The sequence below is a fragment of the Gracilinanus agilis genome, chromosome 1 (genome assembly GCF_016433145.1).
Source record: "Gracilinanus agilis isolate LMUSP501 chromosome 1, AgileGrace, whole genome shotgun sequence".
In the NCBI taxonomy this organism is placed as follows: domain Eukaryota; kingdom Metazoa; phylum Chordata; class Mammalia; order Didelphimorphia; family Didelphidae; genus Gracilinanus; species Gracilinanus agilis.
Window position 1 is genome coordinate 167,222,703 of NC_058130.1, and position 22,974 is coordinate 167,245,676.

At 46.9% G+C, this 22,974-nt stretch overlaps 2 protein-coding genes across 5 annotated transcripts; one reads left to right on the forward strand and one right to left on the reverse strand.

The window, feature by feature from the left end:
• The first annotated feature begins 1,183 nt into the window (after positions 1-1,183).
• On the forward strand, positions 1,184-19,310 carry NPR2 (natriuretic peptide receptor 2). 4 transcript variants are annotated; one of them, XM_044658869.1, is made up of 23 exons: positions 1,184-1,265; positions 1,856-2,565; positions 3,466-3,701; positions 9,832-9,945; positions 10,283-10,418; positions 11,324-11,418; positions 11,525-11,657; positions 11,901-11,985; positions 12,601-12,721; positions 13,093-13,167; positions 13,374-13,451; positions 13,636-13,740; positions 13,833-13,904; positions 15,549-15,708; positions 15,947-16,102; positions 16,222-16,390; positions 16,561-16,707; positions 17,003-17,126; positions 17,334-17,402; positions 18,256-18,430; positions 18,505-18,603; positions 18,776-18,867; positions 19,025-19,310. In XM_044658869.1, exons 2-23 carry the CDS (start codon positions 1,899-1,901, stop codon positions 19,088-19,090), a joined length of 3,174 nt encoding a protein of 1,057 aa, XP_044514804.1. In that variant the 5' UTR covers positions 1,184-1,265; positions 1,856-1,898; the 3' UTR covers positions 19,091-19,310. The 4 variants fall into 4 exon arrangements, with proteins under 4 accessions (XP_044514804.1, XP_044514780.1, XP_044514789.1 ...); XM_044658845.1 differs by lacking the exon at positions 1,184-1,265 and having other exon boundaries at positions 1,468-2,565; XM_044658854.1 differs by lacking the exon at positions 1,184-1,265 and having other exon boundaries at positions 1,468-2,565; positions 3,496-3,701.
• Positions 19,311-19,412: 102 nt separating this feature from the next.
• Positions 19,413-21,097, reverse strand: SPAG8 (sperm associated antigen 8). The gene is made up of 6 exons (XM_044678204.1): positions 20,678-21,097; positions 20,387-20,558; positions 20,167-20,212; positions 19,950-20,061; positions 19,762-19,821; positions 19,413-19,591 (listed from the first exon to the last, which is right to left on the reverse strand). The coding sequence occupies exons 1-6, from the start codon at positions 21,095-21,097 to the stop codon at positions 19,469-19,471; spliced, it is 933 nt and encodes a 310-aa protein (XP_044534139.1). The 3' UTR covers positions 19,413-19,468.
• Positions 21,098-22,974: the final 1,877 nt, after the last annotated feature.

Genomic DNA, 22,974 nt, shown 5'->3' on the forward strand with positions numbered 1-22,974 from the left:
ATATTCCAGCCTTCATTTTGTTTCTGTTGAACCAAAAGAAATGTTTTTCTTGTCTTGGGATGGAATGACTTTTCAGAGTTGTTAAGAAAGTCTGCTTAGTCAGAAAAGATTGATTATGTACCTCTGTACTGAGCATTGTGGGGCAATGCAAAAACCAATCAGCAAGACAAAGGAAGAGCTATAGTATCAAACATAGCATTTTGAAAGGAGCTCAAGGACCAGGTAGTGCAGATGAAGAAACTGAGTTGCAGGAGGGCAGGTGACTTGTGACCATCATACAGGTGGGAAGCCTTAGAAGAGGAATGTGACTGCAGAGTCAGTGCTCTCTTTCCTGGAAGCAGTATAAACCATAAGAGTTTGGAAGTAATGGAGACAAGAGAGAAAAGATGGGGACTGTAGGGACTCAGAGGGAGATAGGAATCCCAGTGAAGTTTGTTGGGAAGCAGAGAGGCCTGTAGGGACCTGGAGATAAAGGTGTAAAGGGGAAGGCGTATTAAGGAAAGTAGAGAGTAGCATCTGAAAGTTTTCTAGGAATGAATGTTTCCAGCCTGCCCCTCAAAAAAGGGCGTCTTGAAGAATGTATAGGGATGAAGGGTTTAGTGGGTAGGCATGTGAGCCTCGGGATTCTAGGTCACCTTTTGGAGAGAAGACTGTGGAACTTTTTGAACGGGGCCCAGGGAAAGTGGAGGGGCGAAGAAGCCCAGGGGTTTAGGGGAAAGATTCTTAGAAGGATGGGTATATAAGACTCGTGGAGACATGTACAGCCTTTTGGGAACGCAGGTGGGGCGCTAGGGGTACCCAGGGCCTTTAGGAAAAAGAGTCACGGCAGGCCATTTCGAGTGGGGGAGGCAGGCCCCCCATCTGCGGGTCCCGCGAGGGGGCTGAGCTCTGTCCTGGAGGGAGGCACTGATGGGAGGCACTGGTGGGAGGCAGGAGGCGCCGCTCCGGGAGGGTGGGGCCGGTAGGGGGAGGAGGAGGGGCTGCTGGGGCGGGGGCGGGGGCAGGGGCCTCGGGAGGGAGGCGCCGGGAGGGGGCGGGCGGCCTGCCCCGGGAGTCGCACTCGGCCGCCACCGGCGCAGCGAGCAGAGACGGGCCCGGGCCGGGCCGGGCGGACCTGGCCGAGCACACTGGGGCCCGGGGGCCCGGACGGGAGGAAGCGGCGGCCAGAGCAGGCCAGGACACGGGAGAAGCGCAGCGCCACGGAGCGGAGCCGGGACACGGGTGGGGCCGCAGCCTCAGACCGGACCAGCGCCCTGGTCCGCTAGGTCAGCTCCAGCGGGAGCCTCGGGAGAAGCTTTTCCAGGGAGATTTACCGTCTCCTCCCTCTCCTCCTGCTCTCTGGCCTAAGACCCTCCCCAACACTGACACCCCCTCTTGCCTCCTCCCGGTCTCTCTCTGTCTCCCTGTCCCCCCTTCCCCCCACCTCCAGCTGTGAGTGCGATCCCCCAGGCCGCTACTCTGTACCACTCGCAGCCTCAGCTTCAGTCCCCCAGGCCCAGGCCCCCCTCAGCCCATGCTCCTTCCCCATCTCAGCCCCAGACCAGTTTCTGCTCCTGAGTTTTCAGTGCCTGGGTCCCCTCAGCCGTAGACCCCTGTTTCTTTAGCATCGGGCCCCTCTTAGCTCCTCCCTCCTTTCTTAGGCCCCCTTCCCCCCACCTCCCTCCTTGTAGCCCCAGGCCCTCTATCCTGCGGTGGCTTCAGGTCCTCCCCTCCCCAGCTCCATCCTGACTTTCCTTCCTGGGCCCTTTCTCTGGGTTCCTATGTCTCTTCATCTAAGTTGTCCCAGCTCCTGTCTCCCCTGCTGCATCCTTGTGTCTTGAGGTCTTAGACTGGGGCTCATGTCTTTCCCTTCCAGGCCAAAAGGGACTTCAGAGTTGAGAGGCACTTGCCTTCTCCTCATGGCGCTGCCCTCACTCCTGTTGATGCTGGCAGCCTTGGTGGGTGGGGCACGCCCCCCTGAGCCCCGGAATCTTACACTGGCAGTGGTGCTGCCCGAACACAACCTAAGCTATGCCTGGGCCTGGCCACGGGTGGGCCCTGCTGTGACACTGGCCATGGAGGCATTGGGGAGAGCATTGCCGGTGGACCTGCATTTTGTCAGCTCTGAGATGGATGGTGCCTGCTCTGAGTACCTGGCGCCATTGAATGCTGTGGACTTGAAGCTCTACAATGACCCTGACCTTCTTCTGGGTCCTGGTTGTGTGTACCCTGCTGCTTCTGTGGCACGTTTCGCCTCACATTGGCGGCTGCCCCTACTGACTGCAGGTGCCGTGGCCACAGGTTTTGCAGCCAAGAGCGAGCACTACAGAACATTGGTCCGTACGGGTCCCTCCGCCCCCAAACTGGGAGAGTTTGTGGTGACACTGCATGGGCACTTCAACTGGAGTGCCCGTGCTGCTTTGCTGTATCTGGATGCCCGTACTGATGACCGACCCCATTACTTCACAATCGAAGGGGTCTTTGAGGCCCTGCAAGGCAGTAATCTCAGTGTGCAGCATCAGGTGTATACCCGGGAGCCAGATGGTCCTGAACAAGCTACACACTTCATCCGGGCCAATGGGCGCAGTGAGTGTAGCTTGGACCTCCTCCACTTGGGGTTGTACAGCTAGAGATTGACATCACAGGAGTACTTGGGGACAAAGTGGGGATTTCAGGAACTTATGAGGAAAGACTGACATTGGGGAGCCATGAAGACAATTTTAAGATGGGTTTTGTGAGGGAGAGGGGTGATAATAAGGGGAGGCATCTGGATATTGTGGTTGGAAGATTAAGGGATATTGTGAAGGTGTAACAGGAGTATTTGGGAATAGTGAGTTTTAATGAGACAGGGTTAGTTGTTGGGAGGAATGGGGGTATTGGGCTCTATGAGGTTTTGTGGGCATTGTGGAAATCAGAGAATGTTGGAAATGAAATCATCCTATAGCTATTGGATGGCATCCTAAAGGGCACCCATCCCCAATTTCCAAATGCTTTGTGCCTAATGTGAGATCTTTTCCAAACTGATAACCTTCACCTAAGGGGTAATAAATTAGGTTACAGTTGAATGTATTTGGTTGGGAAAGCCAACCAGTGTTTAGACTTAAAGTTTCTGAGCTTTTGACCCCTGAACTACACTTTTCAATCTTCCCTCCTTCCCAATTTTCTCTCTCCACCAGCAAAATCAGGATGGGAGACTGAGGAAGTTAAGGACAGGAGAAAATGGGAGAAGTGAGAGTATGAGAAGAGAGGGGCTGGGGACAGGGAGAAACTTGAGGGTAGTACATCCCTCCTTCTGGAGGTCAAACTATGATTTATGCCAGATGTTCCTTATGGCCCCAGGGTACTTGCAAAACACTCCTGGGGAAAGGGATATACTTAATGGAGCCGGGCTCTCACTTTTCTGCTGAGAAGGGAATATAGAAAATGGAAAGCCTACAAGCCCCAGGGGAAAGGGCTAATTTGGAGATACTGTATGCCTCTCCTAAGGGTACTCCATTTTTAAATGCCTGCCCTCAGTTGTGTACATATGTGGCCCTCTGGAGATGCTGCATGAGATCCTGCTTCAGGCCCAGAGAGAAAACCTGACCAATGGGGACTATGTCTTCTTCTACTTGGATGTTTTTGGAGAGAGTCTCCGTGCCAGCCCCACCCGCCTCAGAGGTCGGCCCTGGCAGGACAATCGCACAGGGGAGCAGGTCCAGGCCCTGAGAGAAGCCTTTCAGGTAATACATGAATGGGAGCTGGAGGTGGGCTAGGTGGAAGGCCAGCCGTAGGAAAGAAGAGGGAGAGAAGTGTTTCCTGATTAATTCCTTACCTCTTCCTCAACTATATGGCCTCCTCAAAGCCAGAGTAGGGATTCTGAAATGAAAATATTCCATTTTAAGTCCTTTTTCTGTAGCTTTTTCTTACCATGGATAGCAGATTCTTAAGATCTTGAGATACTCATTCTTTTTCAACAAATCAAATTTTTACTCAATGCCTATTATGTGTTCAGTTCTGTATTAGGCTTCTTTGGAGGAGATGAAGGGGGAAAAAAAGACACATTCTCTGTCCTCAGAGGTCTTATTCCCTTGTTGGGAAACAAGTGTACATAGGACAATTAGCTAATTATGAAGCAGTCTTAAGATTTTGTGCCAAAATATTTGGTATAGACAATAAGCTTTTGGAGTTGAAGCAAAATTCTGTGTGAGCAAAAGTCTCAGGTAAGGCTTTATAGATGAAGTGAGACTTAAATTGGGCTTGAAAGGTGGGTGATACCTGGCTAGGAAGAAGATTCAGGGATGGAAGTTGGGGAAAGTATGGACAACATGAGTAAACAACACAGAGGTAGGCCTGATGATATAGTACATATGTGGAACAGTGGGGAGGCCGCTTTGACCTAGGATGGCTTATTTTGGTGACTGGTAGGAAATAAGGTTAATAGGAAAGGTCAGACTACAGACTTTGAGTGCTAGGTTTAGGACTCTGGACTTTATTTGAAGTGGTTAGTGCAGACCCACTGGAACTCTTTGAGTAGGAGAGTGATGTGATCAGAGCTATCTTTAGGAACATTATTCTGCCAGTGGCATTAAGGATAGATTTGAGAGGGAAGCACCTGGATTTAGAGTCCAGTTCAGAGAGACTATTTCAGTAATTCAAGCCTCAGGTGATAAGGGTAAGGATAGTAGTTATGGAAAATTAGGGATGCTTGCAAGATAATATTTATTGTAGAGTGACTCTCCAGGACTTGGCCTTTGGTTGGGTATTGGAGAGATGGAAAATCAGAGGTGACATTGAGGATTTGAGTATGGGGAGAATTAGATGTACCATTAATAGAAATAAACATGTTTTTAGGGGTAACTGGTTTTGGAAGGGAAGATGACAAATTTGATTTTGGAAATACTAATTTTGTTTTGTTTTGTTTTGTTTTAACCCTTAACTTCTGTGTATTGGCTCATAGGTGGAAGAGTGGTAAGGGTGGGGGCAATGGGGGTCAAGTGACTTGCCCAGGGTCACACAGCTGGGAAGTGTCTGAGGCTGGATTTGAACCTAGGACCTCCCATCTCTAGGCTTGACGCTCAATCCACTGAGCTACCCAGCTGCCCCTGGAAATACTAATTTTGAAATAAAAGAAAGACACCAAAATAGAAATGCCTAATAGATTCCAATATGAGGCTCAGGTAAGAAGGCAGGGAGGAAGGTTAACCATTGGAGATTTGGGGGCCATACTCAGAAGTAAGATTTATCTTCCCTCTGTTTTTCTCAGGCTAGTCCATGCCATTTCTCCCTGTTGGCAATATTTCTTTCCCACTCATTGTGGGCTCTGTGTTGCTCTATAAAGCACTCATACTTCTCATGTGTGACTTTGATGACAGCTTTTGTAAGCCTCTCCTGCCTTTAGAGGTTTAGATTCTAAAGGAATTGGATGAAAGCTGACAGAAAAGGAGAGAAGTATTTGGAAAATAGACAGTAACTTGAGACTGAAGTATGTGGAGAATCTCAGACCTGTTCCATTCATCCTGACAGGACTTAAGGAAGCTCATGGAAGCAGAAAAAAAATACAGATCTGGAGTGCAGGGGAATTGGAAATGATGACAATATAGTTGGTAATTGAGCATGAGAAGAAAGAAATCAAGCCAAGAAATATAGGATATGAAAGAACATAGAATTGGTTGGAACAGAACTGAGAACAATAGTGAAAGGCTTAGAAGCAAGACTTTGAACATTAAAATATAGAGGTATAATTTCATAGATGGCAATATGCCATTGAGTTGTAAATGAATTTCTGTTCAGACACTTTTAGATTATCTGTAGTAGCTAGGTGGCATAGTGAATGGAGTCCTAGACTAGAAACCAGGAAGTCCTATGCTCTATTCTTGCCTCAGACTCTTCCTAGCTTTGTGACTTTGGACAAGTCACTTAAGCTCTCTCAATTCAGTTTCCTCATCATTAAATGTGGATGTTTAACAATGTAAAACTTTTTGCCTGATCTTGAAAATTGGTGTATCTTTTGAGAATTAACTTTAAATAAGATAATGAAGCCAAGGAGATGACTTGGAATAGAAGGAATTGAGAAGGGAGAGCTATGTAGTAGACTGGATAGAGTGCCAGGCTTGGAGTTGGGAGGATCTGGGTTCAAATATGACCTTAGATATGTCCTAGCCTTGTGACCCTGGGCAAGTCACTTAACCCCCATTGCCAAGCTCTTGCTGCCCTCCAGGAGGAGGATTTGGGAAATTGTCCCTTCCTATTCTGCCCTTTCCTCCTATCATCATCCTATCCGTCAGACACATGCCTAAAATAGATAGTACTGCCCTCTGGATCAGGGAAAGTGAATAAATGGTAGGAATTTAAAGGACTTGTAGAGATAGTGTCATTGTGTCTTGTGGGGAAAAAAATAAAGCACTGGGTGAAGAATTAAAAGACATGGGTTCTAGTCCTTGTTTTTCCAATTCCTCATTTTGGACAAGGCATTTAACATCTCTCAGCCTCAGTTCCCTCCTCTGTAAACTAAGAATAATATACCTACCCTCTCTGCTGTTGCTGAAAGAACTTTAAAAAAAAGAAATTATAGTTTTACTACCAGCCATTGACTTAGGACAAAGTGAGGGATGATATATCATTAGAACAGGTAATTAAGCAGGTGCTGATAATAAGCCTAAAAGTGACCACATTTCATAAACCACATCTACAGAAACCAACTTCAGTGACTTGAGTTTAAAGTATATAAAGTTATATTTTCCATCGAATTTTCAGTGTAATATTGGAGATATGTTCACCTACACCCTCACTTTTATGCCCCCAATATACATATACTTCAAATCCTCCATAATGCTTATCCACACAAGGATAGTTCCTCATCTACACCATTCCCTATTTGGAAACAATTATGTTTCTTCTCTTGCCAAATTTAAGCCCTGAGTTGATTGTTCAGCCACATCCTTAAGGTTCTTTCCTTTCCTCTGGAACTGTAGGACTATCTTCTCTGATTTTAGCTAGTGACCTGATAGGGCATTTTAAGAGAGATCTAGGTATAGTTGATTATTGGGTTCTAGATAAAAGAGTTTCAAGTTAGAAATTGGATTTGGTACAAGAGAAAGAATAGGGGTAAAAATGGATGCAGGACCCAGCATAATGTTTACTGGTGTTTTAATGGTGCTGTCTCTGAGTTTCTGTACTTTCTCTTCATTGCTTGGGGAGATGTGGGGGGCATCAGAAGTATTCCATGTAAACCCAGTGGAATTGCTTGTTGGCTATGTGAGGGGGGTTGGGAAGAGGGGAGGGAAAGAACATGATTCCTGTAACCATGGGAAAATATTCTAAATTAATTATTAATGAACTTTAAAAAGTATTCTGTGGTCCTATATGGGTCTGCAATTGGTATGACTGCCCAGGTCACAGCTATTTAGTCATAACTGAGCTAGAAGGTGTCTGAGGCCAGATTTGAACCTAGGACTCCCAACTCTAGGCCTGGCTTTCAATTAGCCACCCAGCTGCCCCCTGGAATTGGTTATTTCTAAGGGTTGAAACCATCGTCATTCTCCTCTGTATTATAAGGTTTTTATGTGAACATGATGACAAAGAGGGAGGGGAAGACCAGGATTTGGAGATTTTCTAGAGAGGAACAGAGCAAGTAGGGTTCCATAAATGAGGTAGATAGGTTAGAAGTCAAACCCAAGAAGATTAGCCAAAGCAGGGCAAAGCAGGTACCATGGATCTAAGGGGCAGGCAAAGGATCCAGAGTCCAATGAAATCAAACAGCATGGATCAGATAATCCAGACTTGGAGACTGAGAACAAAATGATCAGGGAATCTGTCTGAGAAATATGGAATCAAGGAGATTGAGTCTAAGACTATGTGTAATAAGAGGTCAGAATTTAGGCAAATGGTCTGAGTAATAGGTTCAGGGCACTAGTTATAAGAACTGAGTTTAACATTGAGCCAGTCTTCATCAGGCAGAGAGACTCCATGTGTTTATTAACTTCTTGCCAGGTCTAGTTCTGGCTTTTGAATATGGATGAGCTTGAGTGAGCATGCTGAAGATAATAGACATACAAGAAAATGTTTTGGGGTGTGTAATTGGGGAGGTTGTGGGGGGGAATCTGGTTAGCTATGGGAGTGTTATTTTTGCACCAACACCCCAGATTATTTCATCCTTTACCACACTACATTTCTTTCCTCTCACCAGTTATTCCTAGCTGGGTTTTGTCCTAGTCTCTAGAATTACTCACAAATGGATCTTTTTTTTTTGGGGGGGGAGGGGGAATTAAATAGATTATAGTAGTTTCTTTTGTTTTTATGTTGATCATTTCTGAATATAACCCTTCTTTCTTTCTCTTTCTACCCTTAATCAACAAATATTTATTAAGCACCAACTCTATGTTAGGCACTGTGCTAGGCACCACAGAGACAAAAATTAAACAGGTCATCAAGGAGTATAAATTCTATTAGAGGAGACACATGTACATATCCAGGTAGATACTAAAGGGTATTAGACCCTCCTTTGTAACAGAGAAAAACAAGCAAAAACAACCTATACCAGTAATGTCGAACCTTTTCTAGTCCAAGTGCTCAAATTGCAACCCTCATGCCCATTGGGCTTCTAGGCAGAGGGGAAGGTCATGTGAGAAATGTCCCAAGATATATGTGGAGAGGGGGAGGGGAGCAGCCCCTCAGGCACGTGTGCCACAGGTTCATCAACTTGGCCCTATACATATATCTCTTGGGAGAGAGCTTAGACTTTGAGGGTCTATCATTATATACATTTTCCGATTTGGTCATTGTTTAGGTTGTTTTTGTTTAACTATTTTTCTTTGTTATAAGGGAGGGTCCAATTCCCTTTAGTGTCTACCTGGATGTGGATCTGTTATCTCCCCTGATTAAATATATATTTCTTAAGGGGAGGGAGAAGGGGGGAGGTTTGTTTCATTATCTTTTTCGGGGGTCATTGTTATTCAGTCATTTTGGTTGTGTCTGATTCTTTGTGACCCTATTTGGTGTTTTCTTAGCAAAAATACTGGAGTAGTTTGCCATTTCTTTCTCCAGCTCATTTTCCAGTTGAGTAAACTGAGGCAAACAGGGCTAAGTTACTTCCTCATGGTCACACAGCTAGTAAATGTCTGAGGCTATATTGGAATTCAGTTCTTCCTGACTCCAGGCCCAGGTGCTCTATCCATGATGCCTCCTAGCTACTAATTTTTAATTTACTCATGGTTTTGTGTCCTTTTACTTATCTATTTACATTATTGTAGTTATTATATGTATATATTATTCTGATTCTGTTTATTTCAGCTTATTGTTTCATACACATTTTCCATTGTTTCTTTTAATTCATCACTTGTCATTTCTTGCTGCACAATAGTGTTCTATTACATTCATATACCACAATCTGTCTAGTCATTCCCCAGTCAAGGAGCATCCACTATGTTTCCAGTTCTATGCTAACACAAAAGTGCTGCCATGAATATTTTGGTACATATTAGACCTTTCTGTTTTTAACCACTTTGCAATTTATGCAATTTATGTGGGACTGGTGGACCCATGGGTATGAACATATTAGTCACTTTTGTTTATATAATTCCAAATTATTTTTGAGAACAGTTGGACCATTTGATAGTGCCATCAATAATGTATGGGTTCCTCTCTTTCCAGAGCCCCTCCAAGTATAAACTGTTAAACTTTTTTTGTCATCTTTGCCCATTTGCAAGATGTAAAGTAAAATCCAAGACCTGTTTTAATTTACATTTCTCTTATTATTAGTTATTTTGACAAACACATTGCTTTGTCCTGAGGCTAACTGGATGTTTTCTTCTTCTTTATACTTATCCTGAAGTTTTTGCTGATTCATTTTTCCCATTGGTTCCTGTGTTACAGACTGTGTTGGTAATTACATATCGAGAACCTCCAAACCCTGAATATCAGGAATTCCAGCATCGTTTGCTGCTGAGGGCTCGGACTGACTTTGGTGTGGAGCTGGCCCCCTCCTTGGTAAGGAGTCCCTTCCCTCTCTGAGGATTTATCTGTCCCTCAGAGAAACCTCTTCCTGACCCATCCCACTCTTTTCCCCAAACTCCCATCTCTATTCACCTAACCCTAAATAGGAAGTCATTTAATTCATGAATCCAGACTATGAATTCTTACCATTCTGCTCTCCCTTTCACTGGGAGGCATTGCAGGTTGGCAGTGGATCCTGAATGCCCCCCAGGGACTGATAAATGAGACAAAAGATGAAAGGAGTGGAGGGGAACTGGGGAGGGGGAGGAGAGGAGAGGAGGTGGTCTCTGGAAGTATGGGGGAAGAGTGGGGCTGAGGTTGCCATTCCCAGATGAACCTCATTGCTGGCTGCTTCTACGATGGGATCCTGCTATACGCCGAGGTCTTGAATGAGACACTGCAAGAGGGGGGCACCCGGGATGATGGGCTTCGAATAGTGAAGAAGATGCAAGGGCGAAGATACCAGGGTAATAATAAATAACTCACATTTATGTCACTTTAATGTTTACAAGTGCTTTTTTTTCATCCCAGGAGAGCAGATTTTAGATAATGGAGAATAGGAAGCAAATAGTGGTGCAGTAGAAATAGCTAACCCTGGGTATGAAGCTAGAAGATCTTAGTTCAAATCCTGCCTGTCACTGAAAACCTGCGTGACTTTGGGCAAGTCTCTTAGCTTCCCTAGGGTTCAGTTTCTGCATCTCTAAAATGAAGGAGTTGGGACAGCTAGGTAGCATAGTGAATAGAGCACCTCAGTTCAAATCTGGCCTCAGGCACTTCCTAAGCATTTGACCCTGGGCAAGTCACTTAACCCCAATTGTCTAGCCCTTACCATTCTTCTGTCTTAGAATCCATACTAAGAGAAAACTTTTGTTTTTTTAATAGCAAATCAAATGAGTTAATATTTGTAAAGCTCTTAGCACAGTGTCTGACACATAGATGCTTAGTAAATATTCACTTTCTTTCCCTAAATTTCTGATGCCTTTTTGGTATTGGTCCTGTGATTTCAATACTAAAGAAACTCATGACAGTATAGGTTAGGACCAGTTCTTAAAGAGCTGTCTGGGATACAGCAGTGAAGTGATTTGTTCTGAGTCACTCAGCAAGTTCAGAGGTCAGAGTGGGACTCAGGATTTCCTTACTCTGAGGTTCTTCTTTATCCCCCTACTCCAAGTTCCCTCAAATGAGTATAGGGAAAGGGGTATTGGAGAATAGGGGGCAGATAGAGTGGGGAGGTTGATGGGAACCCAAAACATGGGGATAGCCACATAAGGAAAGAACCGAGGGAAGAGGAATAGTCAAAGAAGTAAAACGAGGGCAGGAGGACCCACAAAAAGAAGGATATTAGGAGCTCCATATTTCTGTCCTATCTCAGGTGTGACAGGGCTGGTTGTAATGGACAAGAACAATGACCGTGAAACAGACTTTGTCCTTTGGGCCATGGGAGACTTGGACTCTGGGGACTTTCAGGTGAGAGGTGCTTGCAGAGGAGGGTGAGTGTGTGACTGTGAGTGTATGAGACAGGAGTTGGTGGGGTTGCTGTCTGTGACCCCTGCCCTTTCTCTCCTCCCTGCAGCCTGCAGCCCACTACTCTGGAGCAGAGAAGCAGATCTGGTGGACTGGGCAGCCCATCCCCTGGGTGAAGGGGGCCCCTCCTTCTGATAATCCCCCTTGTGCCTTCGACTTGGATGACCCGTCCTGTGATAAAAGTGGGTGTGTGCAGGGGCTGGGGGCACAGCCTCCTCCCTCCTCTCCCAAACAGCCCTGTCTTCCCCCAGTGGCTGCCAAATCCTTGATTTGGGACCTGCCTCCTTCCAGCCATTTTCCTAGCTTTATACCTCCCTCTGAACTGTCCTTACCTGTCCTTGCCCTTTTTAAAGGCATCTCCCTGCACACCTTAGACCTTTTCTCCCTTTCTCTCAAGTGACCAAATCCTCCTTCCCTCTACACAGCCCCTCTTTCAACTCTGGCTATTGTGGCTCTGGGCACAGGGATCACTTTCATCATGTTTGGTGTTTCCAGCTTCCTCATTTTCCGGTGAGTTCTAGGCTTTACTCGGTTCTCCTCTCTGTAATTGCTCCCAGCCCAGCATCATATAGCCTTAGGAGTCAACCTTACTTCTTACCTGGAGTCCAGGAAAGTATTCCAGGAGCTAATCTAGTACACTTAAATTGACCCTCCTATTCCTGCCTCCCCCCACCTCATCTTTCCCATAATTGGCCTTCTTGGATGACCTATCTACCACCCACTGGTATGAAGAATGTGTTTAGAAATCTCTGGGGATTGGCTTCGGAACATGCTCTTACATAGTCTTTGGGTTCTAGTCACTGGGCTTGACTGGATTAGGTTCTAGCATATGGGATTAGCAGTGTGGTTCAGTGACTGAGGGAGGGAATGAGAAAGTCTAATGAATTGATTCAGATATATCTAAACAGATTTCCAGCCTCTGGGTTTAAAGAACAGTGCATTAGTATGTGAATGAAATCATGTAGAACATATGTTCTTTTTTTTCTTGGACACAGCCAGATGTGGTGGTTGCATTATTAAATCTTTGATCTACCCAGGTCAGGGTCTGTCCCTTGTTCCCTTGCCCCGGTGCTGACCAATAGTGTGGACCTGGGCTGGGCTGCTTGAAGTGTGCTGTCCTTTTAGGAAGTTAATGCTGGAGAAGGAGCTGGCCAGCATGCTGTGGCGAATTAGATGGGAAGAACTGCAGTTTGGCAATTCAGAGCGTTATCACAAGGGTGCAGGCAGCAGGCTCACACTGTCCTTGGTGAGACTGCTGCAGGTTTGGGGCTTCCTCTCCTATCCTGAAATCTCGTCTGTCTTCATTGGCATCTGCCTCCCTTACCATATTTCCTTCGGTGTCTTCCTAACTCTTTCCTCTAAGGGAACCCCAGGTCCATTCCCCAGCTCTGTCCCCTCATATGCTAACTTTTCCCCAGGCTCCCCTCTAACAGATACTGCCCCCCCCAATTCCTCCACCCACCCCAGCCCCCATTCCTTTACTTTTCCTGGTTCCTCCCTGGCTCTGAGCTCTTCCTATTAGCCTCAGCTCCTTGGCCTGTAATGATAGCCCCATGTACTGCAGCCTTCTGTCCAACCTTCCCTCCCTCCTTCCCCTCATGTCGCCCTTGGCCCCAGCGGGGATCCAGTTACGGCTCGCTCATGACAGCCCATGGGAAATACCAGATCTTTGCCAACACCGGTCACTTCAAGGTGAACAAACTTCTGCTCTCAGCCCTTGCCCTATTCCCCATAGTCCCTTTACCCTTTAGTCACCTTATTTTTCATCCCTTCTCTTGCCCCAGCAATGTAATCACCTGGGCTCTTGAGCCTTTCCCTCCTCCAGACCCCCAAGCCCCAGAAATTCCTCTATCTTGCTGTGAACTTAATCCTTTCTCTCCATTCTACTCCTACTCCAGGGGAATGTTGTTGCCATCAAACACGTGAACAAGAAACGCATAGAGCTGACACGGCAGGTCCTGTTTGAGCTCAAACATGTAGGTCCTATTATGGGGCACTGGACAAGGGGGATAGAGGGAGGAGAGAGCCAAAGAAGGGAAGCAGAAGAGGAAGAGATTAGGATTTATGAAGGATTCAGGGTTGGAGGGCAGATTACAGTCATACAGGTAACTTTAGATCCCTCTATTCTCTTAATGTTCCCCTTCCTCCCATTCCATCCAGATGAGGGATGTTCAGTTCAACCACCTGACCCGATTCATTGGTGCCTGTATAGACCCTCCCAACATCTGCATTGTCACGGAGTACTGTCCCCGAGGGAGCCTGCAGGTGACACAGTCAAGGGATGGGATAAGGGACAGAATGGGGTGATGTGGTGGAAGAATCGGGACAGGCATACTCCTTATCTTTGTCCCTCCTAGGATATTCTAGAGAATGATAGCATCAACTTGGATTGGATGTTCCGTTATTCACTCATTAATGACCTTGTGAAGGTGAGACTTCCTTCTGCTTAGGGGATAAATGAATCTCTGGTCCTTTTTCTCTTGGAGAAGGGAGATGGGAACTAGGTGGGGAAGAATTTTGGGAGGGAAAGGAGAATGAATGGAGGGACGGTGGGTGCATCAGCAATCCCAAGATTACTTTGATTCTCTTCTCTTTGCCATCACAACTTTCCTGTCCCTCTTTACCAGACAGAGTCCAATATAGAATTGGATGTGGTGGTTGGGGGAGGATTTGGCATTGCTCACAACTGACTGGGACAGTTTAATGCTTGGGTCTGAGTCTACTTCCCAACTTTGTCTAGCTCTGAAAATGGCAGATGAGCTGCCACCATACCCCCTCTTCACCAGTTACTGCCCTTGTGCCCTTGAATCCTCTCTTTTTGACAGTAGCGTCATCTCTGTTATTTCACAAGTAGAACCTTGAAGATTTACACCTTTTCTGGAACAAGGAAAGCATAAAAGAGTTTATAGAGCAAAGGGTTCTGAATTATTTAGGTGTACTCTAAAATCGTGTTGTGACAGGCCTAGCTTCTGGAGTTTTTGGGTGGATTTTCAGTTGATAGCAGGTCCCAGGCCCTCTTTCTGCCCCAACTCCAGATGGGGTTCCAACTCTCTTTGACTAGCTACTTGTACTTTATGGAGCTGTCACTCTGCTTTTGGCAGAGCACTGTAGGATCTGCCTGGATTCCGGTGCAGGGATCTGGACAAAAAGATGGTTTCCTACCTGGCCCCTTCTTGTTGCTTAAGGCAGCCATAACTAACTTATGGTCACTTCCTTTACTATTTACCAGAGGTTGCTCTTGTTCCTGATTTCAGGATATATTCTTTCCATGGTTTGGTTTCTCCTTGGCTTGAATATTGATCCAGTGTCTTCCCTTATATGTCTTGGGTCTCCTAACATGACCAGCCAGGCTAGGCAGGCCATGGGAAGAACATTAACTTTTTAAGTTGAGATCTGGGTTCAAATCCCAGCAGGGATTTGTTAGTCGTGTGACCCAGGGCAAGTCACTTAACCTCTCATTTATTTCCTCATCTGTAAAATGAGGATAATAATACTTTTACTACCTATCTCACAGGGTTGTGAGGAAAACACTTTTTAACCTTAAAGTGCTGTGTAAATGTGAGTTATTGTTAATCATAATTAGCATGCTTATGAGCTGATGTACAGCTAATACTAGTTCCTAGTCACATCATCTCCTCTACCTCCCACCCAGACACTGCTTGCCTAATTGCCATATAGTTTATATCATATTGTCCTGTCACTTTCATGTAGTTTACCTGAAATTCTCCCATTTACTTTCTGGTCTTTTAAACACCAAAAAGAAGACTAATTTCTAATCCATGAATCATAGGCTTCCCCTGACCTGTCCAGCAAGTTCTTTTTCCTCTTTTTCCTATCAGGGCTGATTATTGCCTGAGCACTGCTTATGACTTTAAGCACAGCTGATTCTCCCACTTCTGTTTAATCTATATGGGTGGCTTCAGAGGGGTAGCTTTCCAAAATCAGATCATTTAATTTTTAAAGTACCAGATCCTTAAAACAGACATTGAAAATAATAGTTAAATCCTGGGGATGACATTTCATCATAGACCTTTTTCTTTCTTGGCCCCAGTGACTTGGTTTGTGTCCTGCAGGGCATGGCCTTTCTCCACAACAGCATCATTGCTTCCCATGGGAGCCTCAAATCCTCCAATTGTGTGGTAGATAGCCGATTCGTGCTCAAGATCACTGACTATGGCCTGGCCAGCTTCCGGTCAGCTGCTGAACCGGATGACAGTCACGCTCTCTATGCCAGTGAGGCCTCATCATCCTAAAGCTACATCCTTTTCATCCCCACTGGTTCTGGTTGTCTTCATTTGGGTTAGGGTGGGCTGAAATTAATAGGTTCCTCTAAGAGGGGGCAGGGTTATGGGTTCTTTTTTCCCCATCTTGTGCCCCTGGGGAGTTGGAATGTTAAGGGTTTGAGTCTACATGAAGACCTGGGTGCAGCCCCACTTCATAGCTCTCAGACCAGCCTACTTGTGCCTTGTAGAGAAGTTGTGGACAGCACCAGAGCTGTTAAATGGGAGCCGTCTGCTGACCGTAGGTATCCAGAAGGCTGATGTCTACAGCTTTGGGATCATTCTGCAGGAGATTGCACTTAGAAGTGGTCCCTTCTATGTAGAGGGCCTGGACCTCAGCCCCAAGGGTGAGGCTTCACCTCTTTGCCCTTTTCAAATCGAAGGTGCTATACCATGGTTTCTAGGGATAGCAGTATGATTTTCTGGTTTCCTCTATTTCATCTCCTTTTGTTTTCGACATCTCTAGAGATTATCCAAAAGGTCCGCAATGGTCAGCGGCCATACTTTCGGCCAAGTATTGACCGAGCACAGCTCAGTGAGGAGCTAGCCTTGCTGATGGAGAGATGCTGGGCCCAGGATCCAGCTGAACGACCAGATTTTGGACAGATCAAAGGCTTCATTCGACGTTTCAACAAGTGAGAGGACATTAGAGGCTTATAGGTTTTCCCTGAGAGTGAGTGAAGCTGAGTCCTGTTTGCTTTGGAGAGGTTGAAGGACTTAAGTGGAGATTCAAAGATCGATACAGGGGGTATATGTATGCTTTTTTGGGGAGGTCCACCAAATAAAATGAGTTTCTCTCCCATAGGGAAGGTGGTACCAGCATCCTAGATAACCTCCTGCTTCGAATGGAGCAGTATGCAAATAATCTGGAGAAGTTGGTAGAGGAGAGAACACAGGCCTATCTGGAGGAGAAGCGCAAGGCTGAGGCACTCCTCTATCAGATTCTGCCACAGTGAGCTCCTAGAGAATCTCTTTTTCTCCCTTCCCACCTCTAGGGGCTCTTTTCTCTTATCCAAGACACCAATCCCAGGCCCCCTTCACAGATGAACCTTCTACTTAGGATTGCACTCTCCCCTTCTAGCCCTATTGAGCTTTCTCACCCCCCACCAGTCAGAACTATGTTGCTCCTGTTTTATCAAAGAAAGCAAGCTCTTTCAAGCCCTCCACACCTTCTCAAGCCTTGCTTCCAGTGTTAGCATCCTCTTTCTAGTGCACATAGACACATTCATCCCTTCCACCCTTCCCAGCTCAGTGGCTGAGCAGCTGAAACGAGGAGAGACTGTCCAGGCTGAGGCCTTTGACAATGTCACCATTTACTTCAGTGACATCGTGGGCTTCACGGCCCTTTCAGCAGAGAGCACCCCTATGCAGGTGAGAGACTTTTGTAAGCCAGAACAGAGGGATCTCTCTGGTGGGGACTTGGAACACTTGGTTTTCAGGAAGTTTGGGAGTGGAATTAAGTTCCCTCTGGTGTCAGAATTATATCTCTTTGGGAGGGACTGGAGTACCTTGGGGGAAAGTCATAACCTTTGTGGAGGTCAGGAACTTGAATCTCAGAATCTCCCTATCCTATGTCAGGTGGTGACACTCCTGAATGACCTATACACCTGCTTCGATGCCATCATTGACAACTTTGATGTGTACAAGGTGGGAACCAGGGTTAGCACCCCTCCCCCAAGCCAAGATCACCTGGGGCTTCTGAACTCCAGCCCCTGTGACAAGATGTGGGTCTGGGGACACTATGTTATATAATCCCAGGCCCCTAATTTGACTCTTTGGGAACTCATCCCCACTGGGACTAGCAACCCCTTCAAGATAGTCTGTCTTTAAGATCATGGGAGACTGTATAAGTCTTGAACTGATAAGAGGAATTTTGGGGAAAGGACTGGACAATTTATAATGAACTTTTTATCAAAGCCCCTCTGTTGGCAGAGATTGAATTCCTATTCCATGGACCCTTGCTGTAGCCCAAGACCCACTGGCTGTGGTCAGCTCTTCTGGAGGGATACTCTGAGAGGAGTGCTTTTCTCTGTCCTGTCTGACCATATTCTGGTTCCAAATTCCTGGGCGTCCCTGCCTTGTTTCTCGTCTGCCCTAATGCCCCTGTCCATAGCAGTGGCTGGGATTTTGCTCTAATGTAACGTGTTGGTTTACTGCATTCCCTTCACAGTTCCCAGCTGCAGCAGGACATGGTTACATTGTTGTCACATGGTAGTTTCAAACTTACAAAGGAAAGGCAATGGGTTTCTACCTTGTGAGGCAGACTTTTCACTTCCTCTCTTTGGGTCCCTGATACTAAAGACCAGATGAGTAAAACTGTCTCTTTGCCTATTCTTCCCCTTTCTCCTTTCTCATCTCTTCCCATCCTTTCCACTCTCTCAGTCCTCTCTCTGTCCCTTTTGTCCCTCCACTTGTCATCTTAGGCCAAACATACACAAGCAGAAGCAACTTAGTGTGTGAAAAGGCACTGACTACCTGACCCCATTATTTCACCTCATAGGTGGAGACTATTGGCGATGCCTACATGGTAGTATCTGGTCTCCCTGGGCGTAATGGTCAGCGCCATGCCCCTGAAATTGCCCGTATGGCCCTGGCACTATTGGATGCTGTTGCTTCTTTCCGAATTCGGCATCGGCCTCATGATCAACTCCGGCTTCGTATTGGTGTGCATACTGGTAAGATTGGCCCCGACTCCTGCCCCTTACCCAGAAATGGCTATAGCATCTCTCCAACTTGCTCCTCCTCATAGGGCCAGTCTGTGCCGGAGTTGTTGGCTTAAAAATGCCTCGATATTGCCTGTTTGGGGACACAGTGAACACTGCCTCGAGAATGGAGTCCAATGGTCAAGGTGAGAACTGCCCCCCAGATTCACTTGGCTTATAGGGCTCTTCCATGCAAGATTCTTCTCCTCCCCTCCTGTTTTATGTCAGTTGGGTGGGAGAAGATGGGGAAGGGCCCAGTTTCATTTTCCATTCCCAACCCTGGCCAGACCCCTTCTCTGACACTTTTTGGCTTCTTAGCTCTGAAGATCCACGTCTCATCCACAACCAAAGATGCCCTGGATGAGTTTGGCTGCTTTCAGTTGGAGCTTAGAGGAGATGTAGAGATGAAGGTGATGGGGGGGCTGGGTGTAATGGGAGGAGAAGGGATGGAGGGGTGAGGAAAAAGGGGTAAAGTGGAGAGAAGGGAAGAAGGGCCTGAAGCTAACAGAACAAGGCACGAATGTGGGTGGGGCTGGGGGGGGGATTTTTTATTTTCTGCCACCACAGGGAAAGGGAAAGATGCGGACATACTGGCTCTTGGGAGAGAGAAAAGGACCATCTGGACTGCTGTGACCCCAAATGCCCTCCTCCCCTCTTCTGCCAGCCCCCAAGGATCTGTGGCCATAATCTTTCACTAGCCATATGGGACACTATCACCGAGCACTGTGTGTGCACTTACCATTTGCCCTGGGGCATCTGCCTCTGGGGCTTGTACATAGTCTCACCTTCTCACCCTTGTAAATATCTGTATCTAAGCCAGAATATTTTGGTCAAATACAAAATGATAAAACCAGCCATGAGTTCAGGACTAAAATCCTTAAGAAAAGGGGTGAGCAACCTCTCCCTCCTTTATCCAATTAGGCAATCTCAGGGTAAAGAATGAATACCATTTGTCTGATTTATTTTCCCCAATCCCATTAACCAAGCTGCTTCTCTCCTACCATTTTCCCCTCAAAGTGGAGGGTAGTTTGCAGAGCTGTAGGGTAAGGGCTGTTCCAGAGACAGAGAAACAGGTGTTGAAAAACTACAGTTTTTTCGAAATGGGGTGTCATATGTCCGGATATTGCTGACACCCTGAAAAGTTCTTCAAGTTAGGATAAGACCTCTTCCCACCAGTCCAACCCTCTCTCCCCTTACACCCCCGCCCCCTCCCCCCCCCCCCCGTTTCTGTTTCCCACCATTCCCCAAACTTCAGCAACATGAACTGCTTGTCCCTACCTCCCCCAGGAAGTTCCTCCACATACCGGGAGCTGTTTAGCATTTTGTAGCCAGAAGGTCTCCGGCTGCTCCATCAGGCTATGAGGCTGTATGGGGAAAAGGAATGGAGAATCCAGAGGGGAGGAAAGCATTTGCCCTCCCCTAATTTTCTGGTTTAAGCTTTCCTGCCCCTGCCCTCCCAAAAGCTTCTTCCCATCAATGATGTTCTCCTCACCTTGGTGGGAGGTGGTAGGCACGGTTGCTCCAGCTTCCTCTGATAATCACGATGCGTTACAGATTCATAATTGCAATAATGTGGTGGGCCCTGCGCCTGCTTTACCTCCTTCCTGCATAATTCGAGTTGAGCGCCATTTCCCTCCCTTCTCTTCCTCCACCCCCGCCTTCTTCCCCCCACCCCCCACCCCCGACTTCTCCCTGCCTTAACCCTTCACCGAATCTCGTGGTGCAGAAGTAGTTCCAGCATGGCTTCTTTCTTCCCTAGGAGAAAGATGGGACAGTTGCGGGGGGAGGCACAGGTCAGTGGAGATCCCAGGCGAGGGGAGAGGGATGGGGAGGAGGGACTTTGGGGGATCTAGTTGCGGACTTCATTAGCGCCCTCTCCCATGCCCTCCTGAAGTTCTCTCTCCTTAGCCCAGATTTCATCGTATGTACCTCGGAGGGCTTTCCGAGGATCCCCTGGGTGCTGGTAGGAATCCTTTTGGGTGGTCCTGGAGGCATGGGGGGAGGACAACTCCAGGGTCAGCAGTCCCACGTGTCCGTGGCGGAAGCGGTAACCCTCGCTTTCCTCACGATTTAGGACCCGGTCCAGCTCATTGGTAGCTCTCTGTAGGAGCGGTATCCCCGAATGCCTCCAAAGTCTCTCAAGAATCCCCAGGGGTGAGCAGGGCCCAGGCCCCCCACTCCCACCCTTGTCCCCAGGGAAGGGAAAGGAGGCAGCACTACCTCCTCCACCCAGTTATGGATGAGGCACTGGCCCCGCGGCGGCAGCTCCGGGGGGATCTGGCAAACTGGGGTCCAGGGCAACCCTGGAGCGCCGGGCTCGGGGACTTGCAGCGCCTCCCAGGAGTCCTGCTTCTGGGTGCTCGGCTCGCAGCAGCAGTGCAAGGCGGGCTGCATGCGGCACGGCGGCGTGAAATCACCGCACACCCGGGCAGGCGAGGCGAAGCTGGAATCCGTGCAGACCTCTGAGGCCTTCTGGACGACTCCGCGGCTCTCCTGGGACGCAGTTACTGGTTCTTCAGTAAACAACGCCGAGGCCTCCTCGGGGGTGGTATTTGGCGCGGTCGAGGTCGTAAGTGACTGACCTTTCTTAGGACTCTGCCATGACCCTTCAAACCCCTCCGCCTCCTTGCCGCCCTCCATCTTCCCGGTTTTGTTAGTGGGTAGCCATGGAGACGGCCCGTGATCCCGCGAGAATACGTCGGCTAAAGCCCAGAGCGCTCGGGGCCTGTCGTAGCCACTTAGCCTCGGGGGCGCTCACGTCCGAGGCTCCCGCAGAGAGCAGAATTTCACAATTCTGTGAAACTGGGAGAAACCATCCCCTGCCTGGGGCAGGGGCGCTAGCTAGCACAGAGACCCATCACGTATTCTCTATCCTCTTTCGGCAGGTGGCATCCTCCCAGAGATTTAACCCGGCCCCTTTCCCCCCAGCCCAGCATCGCTCACTATCTGTGTGCCACTAGTGTAGCTGAGTGAAGTTTTCTTTGGTACCCAGCTAGGATGCTGCCAGGCATTTGGCAGAACCATTCTACAAACATACTACATACAGGATAATATACTATTGAATGTCAAAATGTTAACTTCCTGGAGTTCCTGAAGACCAAGTCATGACCAGAGTGGGAGGTAACAATGGCCTGTATTAGGGTAGTGGCAGGGGGAATGGGGGTGGGTAGATGATCTTTTCAGAATGGTGGGCCCTACCTAGCATCGTGCGCTGGTAGTTTTAGGAAAATCATACTAAAGGCTTGGAGATGCTGTAGTCACCCAGTGCACCTTAGCTCTGTTCCCCTGCAACCACTCTCCATTCAACTGTAAACACTAACTCTTGGAGGTTTTTTGTTTTTGCTTCATATTGAGGTTTCAAGTCTAGGCTTTGCCTAAGTTGATTCAGATTTTCTTGTTGTTATTGTTGCTATCACTACACTGTCAGGACAAGATCATTTGGCTAGTTCAGTATTTGGTTCTTGTCTAATTCTGTCATAGGGACAAATTTTTTTTTCCAGTACTCAACATTTGTTAAGTATCCATAGGCAAGGTGCTTGGGGACACTACAGGGACAGCTCAGCTCTCTCACTTCCCGGCTGCCAGTACTCAATGGCACTGACATTAGCTAGTTCCACAAGGGAATATATTCTTCCCCACATAACTGAGATGTAAAGTGCTATTATGGTTGCGAATCTCTCTCTCCTTAAGTAAAATATCCTTTGTGTTCTCATTTTTTATAGCTAATAACTATTGGGAAATGAGTACAGATGGAGAGAAACCCTAAAGTATATACTTAGTGCCAAGACTTAAAGAATAGCTTATCAGTGGAAAATTGCAATTGAAAAATGTAATATATCACCCCCACCTTGGCACTTTCATTCCCATGGCATATTCCCAGGAAGAGGTGTGTTTTGCCCTCTTTTCCATTTCTATTATTTCTTTAGACAGTCTCACAGGGTACTTGTTTGTGAAGAAAATCTTTTGTAAGATATAAAGTACTATAGAAATATGAGTTATTATCTTCATATTAGGCAAGTCTGTTATGCTGGCTTGTCTGGCAAGGAATGTAAACAGAGAATATTTTCTTCACTATGTCAAAGACAACATGACATAGAAAAAGTGCCAGGTTTGGAGCCAGAGGACTGAGTTCAAATCACATCTCAGATTTACTTTTCTGTGTGACCATGATTAGTTGTTTTCAGCCTCAGTTTCCTAATCTGTAAAGTGGGGGATATTATAACATCTACTTTGTCATGTTATTGTGAGGATCAAGTGAAATAATATAAGGTGCTTTGCAAGCTTTAAAACATGGCATAAATGTGAGCTATTATTATCACTTTATGTGTGATTCTGAACAAGGCCCCTAATCTCTCTGGGCCTCAATTCCCTCTTTTGTAAAGTGGATTGAACTAAAATATATTTAATGTTCTTTCCAGTTCCAAATCTATAAGTGTTCCCTCAACTCTGAGAAGCCTCCACCATAGACCCCAGGGTAACTCATAGGCACTTGGTGAGACAAGTCACTGATGGAAACT

What these genes read in the sequence shown, in the direction of transcription:
- SPAG8 (XM_044678204.1), bottom strand. Translation starts at nt 21,097, where the DNA reads ATGGAGGGCGGCAAGGAGGCGGAGGGGTTTGAAGGGTCATGGCAGAGT. An exon ending in TCCTCGGAAAGCCCTCCGAG is followed by an intron (nt 20,213 to 20,386) that starts GTACATACGATG and finishes TCTTTCTCCTAG; the next exon opens with GGAAGAAAGAAGCCATGCTG. An exon ending in GCCTACCACCTCCCACCAAG is followed by an intron (nt 19,822 to 19,949) that starts GTGAGGAGAACA and finishes TTCCCCATACAG; the next exon opens with CCTCATAGCCTGATGGAGCA.
- NPR2 (XM_044658845.1), top strand. Translation starts at nt 1,839, where the DNA reads ATGTCTTTCCCTTCCAGGCCAAAAGGGACTTCAGAGTTGAGAGGCACT. An exon ending in GCAAGGGCGAAGATACCAGG is followed by an intron (nt 10,419 to 11,323) that starts GTAATAATAAAT and finishes GTCCTATCTCAG; the next exon opens with GTGTGACAGGGCTGGTTGTA. An exon ending in GTCCCCGAGGGAGCCTGCAG is followed by an intron (nt 13,741 to 13,832) that starts GTGACACAGTCA and finishes TGTCCCTCCTAG; the next exon opens with GATATTCTAGAGAATGATAG.